General features: G+C 52.8%; 1 protein-coding gene across 1 annotated transcript in view; it reads right to left on the bottom strand.

Annotated features, from left to right (window-relative positions):
• Positions 1 to 726: 726 nt before the first annotated feature.
• The window catches only part of si:dkey-178k16.1 (protein 4.1), a 36,169-nt gene continuing 24,731 nt past the window's right edge, over positions 727 to 12,164 (bottom strand). Inside the window, exons 12-22 of the mRNA XM_062460221.1 lie at positions 11,377 to 11,657; positions 10,332 to 10,370; positions 7,465 to 7,620; positions 4,571 to 4,621; positions 3,751 to 4,140; positions 3,230 to 3,439; positions 2,909 to 2,968; positions 2,532 to 2,621; positions 1,939 to 2,019; positions 1,227 to 1,343; positions 727 to 1,143 (exon numbers count right to left, since the gene is read on the bottom strand). Coding sequence (XP_062316205.1) covers positions 1,138 to 1,143; positions 1,227 to 1,343; positions 1,939 to 2,019; positions 2,532 to 2,621; positions 2,909 to 2,968; positions 3,230 to 3,439; positions 3,751 to 4,140; positions 4,571 to 4,621; positions 7,465 to 7,620; positions 10,332 to 10,370; positions 11,377 to 11,657 — 1,481 coding nt within the window. The 3' untranslated portion in view covers positions 727 to 1,137. The remainder of the gene's footprint in view (positions 1,144 to 1,226; positions 1,344 to 1,938; positions 2,020 to 2,531; positions 2,622 to 2,908; positions 2,969 to 3,229; positions 3,440 to 3,750; positions 4,141 to 4,570; positions 4,622 to 7,464; positions 7,621 to 10,331; positions 10,371 to 11,376; positions 11,658 to 12,164) is intronic.

Raw genomic sequence — 12,164 nt, 5'->3', positions numbered from 1 at the left:
AGGGAGGAGGGGAGAAGGGGGAGGGGAGGAGGGGAGAAGGGGGAGGGGAGGAGGGGAGAATGGGGAGGGGAGGAGGGGAGAAGGGGGAGGGGAGAAGGGGGAAGGGAGGAGGGGAGAAGGGGGAGGGGAGGAGGGGAGAAGGGGGAGGGGAGGAGGGGAGAAGGGGGAGGGGAGGAGGGGAGAAGGGGGAGGAGGGGAGAAGGGGGAGGGGAGGAGGGGGATGGGAGGAGGGGAGAAGGGGGAGGGGAGAAGGGGGAAGGGAGGAGGGGAGAAGGGGGAGGGGAGGAGGGGAGAATGGGGAGGGGAGGAGGGGAGAAGGGGGAGGGGAGAAGGGGGAAGGGAGGAGGGGAGAAGGGGGAGGGGAGGAGGGGAGAAGGGGGAGGGGAGGAGGGGAGAAGGGGGAGGGGAGGAGGGGAGAAAGGGGAGGAGGGGAGAGAAGGGGTAGGAGGGGAGAAGGGGGAGGGCGTGGCGGGGCTGTTCTTGACATAGCCAGCTTAGAGAGTAAAAAATCTCAAAAGTGCAACTCCATCTTCGATAACCCTGCTTCACCGCATGCACTACTCCAGTCCTGGGTGTGGATCATCCTCATCCACACCAGGAGATGAGGTAACACTGCGGGAACACACTGCTCACTGTAGGTTTACGTCTCTAGAAGGTTCTAAAGGCGGAATACTTGTAGATAAAGTTATCTGGAATCCAGGATAATCCTTTTTTCTTTTCTTTTTTTAACATGTTAAACAATATTTTCGTTTCTTTTAGCTCAGATTATATTTTGTATCTAATCCCCCCTCTCCTCCTTCTTCTAATATTCTTACTGAAATTTCCATCGAGCCACGGCAGTCTGTGATTAACCCACTCACTGCCAGATAATGCATAAAGCAAGGGAAAGTTTAACCAATAAAGGGATTTTTTCCTTTTAATGAGTCATGTTTCTTCTGGGTTAGATACATCCGGGAACAATATTGTCTTATTTGAGTTTTCCAGTGTGATGGAATTAGTGTGAAGTGTGTGTGTGTCTGTGAATGTGTGTGTGTATCTGTCAGAGCTCAACAGGCAGTAGTCAGGTGTGTAGGACTTTAGCCTCAGGTCCAGCACTGACATGTCTGGTCCTGAGGGGGGCGCTGTTGTCTCTGGGAATCATGACTGCAGGAGAGAAGAAAACAAGCGGGCGTCACCACACTGTGACCTCCAGCTGAGTCACACCACAGCTCTCTGACTCGCCGTACCTCTGACATGCCTCGCGGAGACTCCGTCGAGGACTCCGTTTCCCTGACGACCACTGCCTTGGTGACCAGCATGTCAGGATGCTGTTGCTTGGCCTCCTGGATGGCAATAGCCAGGGCCTGTGAGGGGGGGAGAGAGGGGGGGAGACAGGGAGAGGAGGGGAGGGGGAGGAGGAAGAGAGAGGAGGGAGACGGAGAGAGAGGAGGTGGAGGAGGAAGAGAGAGGAGGGGGAGGAAGAGTGAGGGGGGGAGACAGAGAGAGAGGAGGGGGAGAGAGAGAGAGAGAGAGAGAGAGAGAGAGAGAGAGAGAGAGAGAGAGAGAGAGAGAGAGAGAGAGAGGGGAGGGGGAGAAAGAGGGGGAAATAGACAGGGAAGGGAAAGAGAGAGAGGGGAGGGGAGAGATATACAAATAAAAGGGGGAGGGGTTACACAGTGCCACCAGACAGAGTAGCAATACTTAACCGTCTATAGAACTCTAAAGAACTACACATCTCAAGACTTTCTATGGCCTCTCAGTCTTCCTTTAGATCCCAGGATGCTCCCTACTAAGATAATGACACATGTTAGACATGTTGCTAATGGTATCATGTTACTTACATTATATAGACACATATATAGAGTTCATCCTGTATTATATTGCTGGATACCTAAAGTGTTGCGCTCCTTGTATCCCTAAGATCCCAGGATGTGTTGCAGTGCAGACTTGACATCTCACCTGTTCTTGATCAACATCATCGTCTCCTGTGATTATAATCCTCTTCTCAATCCTGGTCTCTGAATAGCCCCCTTTCACGGTCTGCAACACACCACAGGTCCACAACGACGTTTAACAAAACGCATCACAAAACTACGTTCAACACAGCGTGTACACAGTTCTATTCAACACACTGAACGGTCAAACATTAGGAAGCAACAGAATGCAGCTGTAGCATAGTCACCGACAAACCACGTGCCATCACACCTTTCCCCTACCCCCCCGACAAGGAGCAAGGGGGTTTCCCCCCTTGTCCTTATCTCCAGAGCAGGAGCTTCAAAGCTTCTGGCCCAGCATGGGGTCAGAAGGTAGACCAAAATGGCCTTACAGTATGGAGACAAAGGATTTTAAGGGAGAACTAACTTTTCTGTATTTAAGAACATATTCTTAAGGACTACATGGCTCATGGACACTATTTCAATGACAGTAGTGAAGGCACCGCTGAGATCTACATACTTTATTATAAATTAAGTATTGCTAATCTTAAACGAGCAAACCCTGCTACACAGCTAAAGGTATCGAAGATAATTAGCATATAGTTAATTTGTCGCTACCTTGGTAACGTGTGTGGTTGCCGAGGTAACGTTCTCAGCGACCAGAATGGGAGATCCGGAAGCTTCTCTTCCCAAAGAACCCATGTGCACCTGTCAGGATGGAGCACAGGTGAATACACACACACACACACACACACACACAGGTATTCACACACATTCACACCAACACACACGCACAGACACACACGCTTAATGTGCATGCACACCTACACACATACAGTAGCCACACAAAGCCACAGGCCCACATTCAGAATTCATGTCCCTGGTTCACCATTTCACTCCAACACTGAGGGAAAAGTAGGCTCGAGCCCCAGAGGCCTTCGGCTCAGCGTGCCGACGAGTTAAAATTGGACAGATCATGAAGCGTCTCTACTCACAGGGGACACACTCTCTCTCGTCAGGCACGGGCCCTCTCCTACTCCAGTCACACACTGATCCTGAAACACACAGGAATCCTGAACACTTACAAACCAGTCACACATCACAGTCAGTCATCGATTTTATCAGCGTTTCAAACTCCTACAGGTTTGAGCCGTGACATTAATAGTGGTGATCCATCCCACTTGATCATCCAACCACCTGTCAGTCATATCTTAAGAATGGAGCGGAATGTTGACAGTCTTTCCAAAAAGTACGTTCATATATCTACCTCCAGACAGGCCCTGTGCGAGCGGGAGGTACACGCGAGCAGGAGGTACCTGGTTGGTGAACTCCACGATGGTGGTGGTGACCTCGGAGCCGTTGGGCTGCGTCTCCGTGCGGACGTCTGTCTTCCTGGGCCCGTGGGGCGCCATGACGTCGCTGGCCTCCCGGCTCAGCGCTGGGCCCGGGGTCATGTGACCACCGTCTCTCAGCGACGGCTCTCTGTCGACAGGCACCGACCTCTTTGGTTTTCTGGGAACTACAGGCTTTAGAAGAGAGGACGGGGGAAAACAATAAAAATGTTTGAGTTATTTTACTCGGCTAAGCTAAGCCAGAGGGAAAGAAAATTATAGCAAGATGAATTGTTTTGCTCTGGAAAGATAAAAGGTTTTGGATAACCATTAGATTGGATTCACTCTTTGAAACAACGATATGCACCAAGTTTGAATTAACAGTGCTGAGTGAGACAAAAACAGTGTCCCAAAACCAACAAACTCCCGACCCCTCCATCTTCAAACCAAAACAACAGAGTGCTGCCATGGCGACGCCAACTGCCAACCCCACGGTGTCCGTTTACCTCCGGCCGCTTGCCCTCGTGCCTGACCTCCTCCACGGGGAGGAGCTTCTTCATGGGGGGGCTGCTTCGGGGGGCCGGGATGGGGACCGCCACCAGCGGGGGCGGGGGCTCGCAGGGCTCCTGCAGCAGGTCGATGCCCAGGCTGAGGCCGCCGTCCGGGGACGGGTCTCTCCCGCCCAGCTCCGTCATGCCCTTGGAGAACTCCTCCATTCCTGTGTGCAGGTCCAGCAGCACGGTGAAGTCCACCTCCGCCTCCAGGCTGGACGTGGAGCTGACCGTGATGCTGGAGCACTTGCGCTCGATGCCCAGGTGGGTCTCCTTCAGGTACAGGGTCTCGTGGTCGGGGTCGTCCTCCGACACGGAGCCCAGGCGTCGCTCCCACGGCTCCCTCTGGAGGACAGACCAGGAACGACACGGAGGAAGGGTTACAGGGAGAGATAAAACATATGACACGGGGAAAGGAATACAAGTCATGGCTCAACACATTTCATAAATGTGTTTTTTTGGAGGGGAGCGTTTTTCATGCTTTAATGGACAGTTTGTAAATGAAGTATGTCAGGAAAGGCATGGAGAGAGAGAGAGAGAGGTGTAGACATGCAGCAAAGGGCCAAGGCCGGATTCAAACTCAGGCCACTGCTGTAAGGCTTCAGCCTACATGGGTACGTGCATTGAGCCACCCGGGCGCCCCATGATAGACATGTGACTGTGATGAGTCTTGGGAATTAAAGGCGCTTTTCAGTAGTGTTTTGTTGTGTTGTCCCGGAGGCAGAGACTAAAGAAGAGGATTAACTGGAAGCTCTGAAAGAGAGCGCTGACGCACCATAGCTTCATCCAGAGGCTCCTCGTGAATGGCCGGTGTGGGAGGAGTCTCCTGTAAGGGAAAGATGACAATTTAAAAGAAGGATGTTTTAATCATGAAAAGCAAGTCGTTTTCCACAAACATTGACACCCAGAACAATTGCATTAGACGTTACAGTGAAGAGAAGTCCCACTATGATCTATCTATTGAATCGTTTGCATTGATCATATGAAACTTATTACATACAATGTTGACTGTATGTTATCAGGAATTATATGATTGGCAAAATAAGTATTTTTATCTAGTATCTGGAGATTCTTTCCTCCATATCAGTGAACAGACACAGAAATGCTGTCATAATTCATCCTTGCTAAATTTCATCAACATGAAATGAGCATTACCTGAGGCTACTGCCAGTCGCATGCATGTCTAATGTATTTTCAAGGTCGATATTGCGAGTGCAATGGTAATGCCATGCACTGTTGGAGTTAATAAGGAGATGTTTCAGGAATCAAGTATTCACACACAAACAATCTTCCACAGCGCAGGAATACTTCAGCCCTGAAGAAGTTGACAGCTCTGCAGCCAGCGTATTTAGCCCCATAATGAGGTTACTACCGTCAATAGCTGCAGAGTTGCCAAAGCTGAACATTCGGTCCAAATGGCCAACACTGTTGGCAAACGAAGAACATTCACAACATTTGTGGCTTCAAAGGAGGAAGATGGTGGGAGGTGTGTGGGCCTCCTTGCAACAGCAACCACCTTTAGTCAGGAAGGAAGGAGGGTGATGTTGGAAGGAGAAACCAGCTGTTATCAGGGAAACGTTAGGGGGGGAGAGGAGGAGGAGGCCAGAAGCTTAAGCAATGGAAACGTTGCTTAAAAAGGCCCACTGGGTTCTGAAATGTGCAAGCAAGATGTTAAGCTTTTATTAAGCGGAGTGACCACGCTGTCCGCCCGGTGGGGTCATGAACGTGAGTCACGTCTGGAGATGGCGCCCGGCCGCGGAGCGATGCGTAGTGCTGTGAGAGTTTTTTTTTTACCTGACTCTTTTTATACACTGGGCTCAGAAGTGTGTGTATTCAAGTGGTAAAAAAAAAAATAATTGACACAAAAAAAAAAGCACAAGGCTTGTGGGAAGTGGGGCATCGCCTGAAGCACATGCAATGCTTGGATTCCCGATGACAGACAGGCAGGTGAAGGCAGACGGCTTGTTACCGCTGGCTTCCTCTTGGATGTTTCTTGGCAGGGGCTCCGGTAGTGGATGTGGCTGGTGTCCATGTTGGCCGTGCTGTGTCTGCTTCGCACGCACGTTTCCCAGGGCCACTGCATCTTCAAGGGGAGGGTGGAAGGTGGGGTCGTGGTCGTCTGGTGGGCAGAGACCTTGGAGCTGAAGGGGAGGGGGTCTTTCAAATCAGGGTACGTGTGAAGGTGGTCCTCATGAAGATGCCTGTCACCGTCCCGACAGTGGATCCACCCCGGGCCTTCTCTCAGGACCCCGGCTTCCTGTCGGGACAGGAAGTTGGTCTGCAGCCGGTGAGGTGAGCTGGAAGGCTCTGCTCGCTGGTTGCTGGTGGATGTTCCCGTCTGAGTGTGGTAGCGTGCGACGGGAGACACTGAAGTAAACTCGTCTGCCGTCATCACGGTTACAGCAGAGCCCTGTGTAGATGTCATCATCCGAGCGCGCCCTGGGGTCTCTGCGCCGTGTTCTTCAGTCGGGGCTGGGGACGTGGGGTTTACAACACCTTTGTTCTCTTTATTCAGGTACTTCTTTGATCTCTGCGGTTTGAGGGGAACTACTCTGGTAACTTCCGACGGCACGCTCCCAGGTTTGACGGGTTGGTTGGCTCCCGTTACGCCTGGCTCTTTGTTCTCCGACGCGTCAGTCTCTCCCCTCGCCCGTCTCCCCTCAGACTCGCTTCTTTGCTTTTGATCGTTAGAGTCGGTCGTTCGTTGGGCCCCGGCGTCACGGGTCCTCTCAGGACGATGAACATCCCACTGCAGACTCTGCCTCAGCTTCAGGTTTTCCCTTTCGATCTTCTGTTTGGAGTAATAGCTCTCCACAGACTGGGAGTCATAGCCGTTCTCTCGACAGGAAGTCCCCGAGGGCACAGCGTCGCAGGGATGCGTGTCATTTCCTGCTGTGTCTTCATGGGTGCTCGTGTCGTCCTTGAGCTCTGCTGAAACAGGTGCTTCTCTCTGGGACCCTGACCCCGCGCTGACTGTTCCAGCTCCAAGAGAGTCACATGGTGTTTGACGAAGGGTCACCTCTGTTCCTACGCCCGCTTGACCATTTTCAGAGGTCCCATCATGCCAAGCCTCAGTTGAGAACATGTCTTCCCCTGCAGTGGACTGCGGTGTGAAGAACGAAGTCTTTTCCAAGTTCCAGTCAGACACCGGGCTTCCTTGATAACCGTGGTGCTTTCCACTCAGTGTGGTTTCCACAGTGGTCTACATGTTGACATAAAGTAAACAGTTGCATTATCCTACATGCACTATTCTCACACTACCTCCATAACAGAGTTTGTTTCCGGGAGATGGAAGGAGATTGTTTGAGTGACACGAACAACAGGGCCCATTCCTCCAGCATGACCATCAGGGAACCGAAAAATAAATTAAAATAGAACTGGTTATGGTCTAAAGGATTTTAACCGCATTAGTGTTGGAACATATCCGCAGAGAGGTACTCTCCCTCTCTGTCTCTGTCCCTCTTTATCTGTCCCTCTCTTTCTTTCTCTCTCCCTCTGTCACACCTCCCTCTCTCCCTCTCTCTGCCTCTCCCTCTTTGTGTCTGTGTTTCTTTCTGTGTCTCTGTCTCTGTCTCCCTCTCTCCCTGCCTCCCCCCTCTGCCCCTCTCTCCCTGCCACCCCCTCCCTCTCTCCCTGCCTCCCCCTCCCTCTCCCCCTCGGCTCTCTTACCGGTTTCCTCTCCGGTGTTCCTCCAGGAGGGGTAGCAGAGGACAGGCGTTTCTCCCGCTGGGCCAGCTTGCTGTTGGGCTCCCTCAGAGCCCTCTTCAGCTCGTTGATGCTAGCCTGGTGCTTCTGGAGAACGTCCTCCGGCTTGTCCAGGAACTGCTGCCACACACAGAGGGAGGTCAGAGGTCAGACACAGGTAGGGTAACGAGCCACTCAAAAGCATTCTTGACCTCTCGGAAATCGAACCAGACATGGGCTTTGGGTTGAAAGCGCCCTGTTTTCACAGTGAGTTGCGGGGGCTGTTTTTCATTACAAATTCCATGTCCGTTCCGATTTGGTTGAGGACGTCAACAGCAAATGTCCAATCTGTTTCTGCCCTTTGCAGGCCAATGAGACTAATGCTGACTCTTCATGGACGGATGAATGACTGGATGTTTACAGACCTTATTATACGGCTCTCAAATCCAAAGTTTGTTTTCGCATTGTTTTGTATCTGCTTTTGAACGAGGGACTAAAATGCAGTGAAAGGGAGATTAGTATCAAACGGATGTTTTCCTGAGCGGTGCGCTCATCACATAACATCTGTCTTCATCAGCGCAACTAAAAGTTAATGAAGTCTCCATGTGTTCCCTCGGGTCTTTGATGCCCCTGCTTATTAATAAAACAGAGCCTAGGAGCCTATACAATTGTGATGGATTACATTTCGACGCTTTCTCAGTGGGTGAAACCAATGAAAAGCCCCTCGTCTATTTAATCAAAGAGACATTTCTCTTGCGCGAAACCGGTGGACATCAACGGAGAGGGAACAGCTTGCGGTGTGCGTTCCACAGGCCGTAGCCTGAAGAGGAGCCAAGCATGCAACAGGACTAAAACGTCCAGTCAGGCAGCAGCTTGTTGGTCCTCTGACAGATAGGACGACAGCCCCGGTGCAGAGCGCCCTGGTGTGGATCACAGACAGCGCAGAGCAGGGGAGAGCTGCACCTGCTGATTGGTGAGAGAGGCGGGTTGGGGGGTCAGCGGAGAAGGGGGATGGGCAAGGGAGGGGCAGGGTTGGTGGAGGAGGAATAAGGGAGAAGGGTGGGAGGGATTTGGGGGAGAAAGGTGGGAGGGGCTTGGGGGAGGAGGGGGTTGGGGGAGAGGGTGGAAAGGGGTTGGGAGAGGAGGGATGGGTTGGGGGAGAGGGAGGAGGGTGGGAGGGAGTGGGGTTGGGTTGGGGGAGAGGGAGGAGGGTGGGAGGGAGTGGGGTTGGGGGAGAGGAAGGAGGGTGGGAGGGAGTGGGGTTGGGGGAGAGGGAGGAGGGTGGGAGGGAGTGGGGTTGGGTTGGGGGAGAGGGAGGAGGCTGGGAGGGAGTGGGGTTGGGTTGGGGGAGAGGAAGGAGGGTGGGAGGGAGTGGGGTTGGGTTGGGGGAGAGGGAGGAGGGTGGGAGGGAGTGGGGTTGGGGGAGAGGGAGGAGGGTGGGAGGGAGTGGGGTTGGGCGAGAGGGAGGAGGGTTGGAGGGAGTGGGGTTGGGGGAGAGGGAGGAGGGTGGGAGGGAGTGGGGTTGGGGGAGAGGGAGGAGGGTGGGAGGGAGTGGGGTGGGGGGAGAGGGAGGAGGGTGGGAGGGAGTGGGGTGGGGGGAGAGGGAGGAGGGTGGGAGGGAGTGGGGTTGGGAGAGAGGGAGGAGGGTGGGGGGGAGTGGGGTGGGGGGAGAGGGAGGAGGGTGGGAGGGAGTGGGGTGGGGGGAGAGGGAGGAGGGTGGGAGGGAGTGGGGTGGGGGGAGAGGGAGGAGGGTGGGAGGGAGTGGGGTGGGGGGAGAGGGAGGAGGGTGGGAGGGAGTGGGGTGGGGGGAAAAGAAAAGGAAGGTGTTGGGGGAGGCAGGGGGTGGCGTTGGCGCGTGCAGACAGAGAGAGAGGCAGCAGGTGAGTCCAGAAGGCAGGCGGCCAGACAGACAGATGGACGGACAGAGAGAGGCAATCATCGTCACACACACACACGGAGACAGTGATTGGAGCCATGGAAACTAGCATTCTGAGACGTCATGACTGGTGCAGGAGGTTTGGAGTGGGGAGATCTCAGGGCGGTTTCCTCTCTCCGAACCGTCGGGGAAATAACAATGAATGAACCGAGTCACAGGCGTGTGCATGATCGTACCGCAACACGCATCTGCTCCATGTAATCAGCACCAACACTTCACTGCACAACCTTCCCTGCAGTATGTGTTTAATTGCATTCTATGCCTGCAGACGGATGGAGGCAATCAGTAAAAAGGTGTATATTTACAACTGAGGTTTCAACAGTGGTTGAGCTGTTAACGCGTGCAAAAACCCCATAACGCCCATAATGGGATTGTATTCATCTAGAGATCTCGACTGTATGTTTATCAAATCGCTTTCATGTTTACAGATAATTTCTCCAATCAACAGCAATGCCTCACCATCTGTTTATTCCTCTAATACCAGTTAATCCCTCCATTAGAAATGTAAACATTAGGATTGTACACGCTACAGAACGTTGTCGACAACTAGCCTGCACCGCGCTCAATTTGCTAATGGCCTAAGCCAAACGATGAATGCCAATAAACCAGGTCGAGGCATGGGAGATTCTCCCGAACGTTCAATATATATTCATGCTCATCATACAGTATCCCACCGTGAACCTAGAGGTGGAACAGTCAGACGCCCAGGTCATGTCCACACTTACATCCTATGGTGCCTCGTTACAGCCATGACGTGATAGACGCATGAACAATGACACTGTGCGAACAAAACACCTCAAACTACGACACGTGAAACAAGACGGGCAATGCTCAAGGATGACACAAGGCTGCCTCTATGACCATCGAGCAGGCAGGCAGGCAGACAGACAGACTCTGGTGACCACAGACTAAATACCTCTGGCTTTGAGTCTAGGGGCGAGCCTGCCTCCTCAGCCTACAGGCCAGGAGAGGGGGAAATAGAGAGAGAGAGAAGGGGGGGGGGGGAGAGAGAAGCAGTTAGTGCGGCTCGTACTGTTAGCTTACAGCTGAAAACAAAGAAAAAAGGGATTGTTAGAAAAGGGGAGGGGCGCAGCGGGAAGAAAAGAGGTCAGGAGAAAGACTGGGGAGGTTAGACATACCGGGAGCAGATTAAGGGAGAAGACGCGACCAAGAGAAGTACCACTTTTAGATAAGAGAGAGAGAGAGGGAGGGAGAGAGAAAGAGGAGACAGAATGAAGGAGAGGGAGAGAGAGGGGACAGAGAGGAGAGAGAAAGACAGAGGTTGGAAACGAAAAGAGAGAGAGAGGGTGAGAGAAAGAAGGGGAGAGGATGAAGACAAATAGAGAGAGATAGCGAGAGTGAGATGGCACAGGGGGATTACTGTCTGATATCAAAGGGGAGCAGTAGAGAGGGATAAGGAGTGTTTGGGTGCAGACGAGCAAGCTTTATTTCTGTGTTTGCACTGAGGGTGCAGAGCAGACTACTGCGACTGTGTCAAACCCGATGTACTCCTTGTGGGTTTAGGGTGGCTGAGGTGCAGTTCTACGGGCGTATTTGAAGCCCTCTGTGACATTGCTTATGCAAATGGCGATACAGAGGCATTTTGATTAGATTTTCCAGCAGGTTAGGTGTGGAATTGAAAGGGGAGCCTAGACTGTGATCACTAAAATGGCCTCCACAACCGTTCTATTTGATTCAAAAATGACAGAAAAAGTGGGAAATTCAGACAGGCTTACGTTCACTTCTCAGCAGTCAGAAAGGAGGAGAGACAGGTAGAGAGAAGAGACAGGTAGAGGGAAGAGACAGGTAGAGGGAAGAGACAGGTAGAGAGAAGAGACAGGTAGAGGGAAGAGACAGGTAGAGAGAAGAGACAGGTAGAGGGAAGAGACAGGTAGAGAGAAGAGACAGGTAGAGGGAAGAGACAGGTAGAGAGAATGATCTGAGGGTATTGAGACACGTACCGCTCTATTCTCGTACTGTACCTTCATCTCCATGGTCTTAGAAGGCATGGCAACACCATAGGCCTGATCACCCTGATCGTGGTCCTGTTCCTGGTCCTGATCCTGGTATTCATTCTGGTCCTGGTAGTTGTCTTGGTCCTGGTCCTGGTCCTGGTAGTGATAGTGGTCGTGCTCCAGGTCCAGGCTGCCCTCCTGGTCCAGGTCTTCTCGGGACAGGAACTGTGTGCGCTCACTGGAGCTGCGCTGGGACAGGTGGTCCATGCTGTCTCCCAGAGCGGAGGCTGGGGGACGACACAGCGCTGTTACTCTGCCTCTGGTCTGGTTACCCTGCCTCTGGTCTGGTTACCCTGCCTCTGGTCTGGTTACTCTGCCTCTGGTCTGGTTACCCTGCCTCTGGTCTGGTTACCCTGCCTCTGGTCTGGTTACTCTGCCTCTGGTCTGGTTACTCTGCCTCTGGTCTGGTTACTCTGCCTCTGGTCTGGTTACCCTGCCTCTGGTCTGGTTACCCTGCCTCTGGTCTGGTTACCCTGCCTCTGGTCTGGTTACTCTGCCTCTGGTCTGGTTACTCTGCCTCTGGTCTGGTTACTCTGCCTCTGGTCTGGTTACCCTGCCTCTGGTCTGGTTACCCTGCCTCTGGTCTGGTTACTCTGCCTCGGGTCTGGTTACTCTGCCTCTGGTCTGGTTACTCTGCCTCTGGTCTGGTTACCCTGCCTCTGGTCTGGTTACTCTGCCTCTGGTCTGGTTACTCTGCCTCTGGTCTGGTTACCCTGCCTCTGGTCTGGTTACTT

This window comes from Osmerus eperlanus, chromosome 4 (assembly GCF_963692335.1).
Source record: "Osmerus eperlanus chromosome 4, fOsmEpe2.1, whole genome shotgun sequence".
NCBI classification, from domain to species: domain Eukaryota; kingdom Metazoa; phylum Chordata; class Actinopteri; order Osmeriformes; family Osmeridae; genus Osmerus; species Osmerus eperlanus.
Note: the sequence above shows the minus strand (reverse complement) of the source record. Positions and strands in the feature narration are given on the sequence as shown.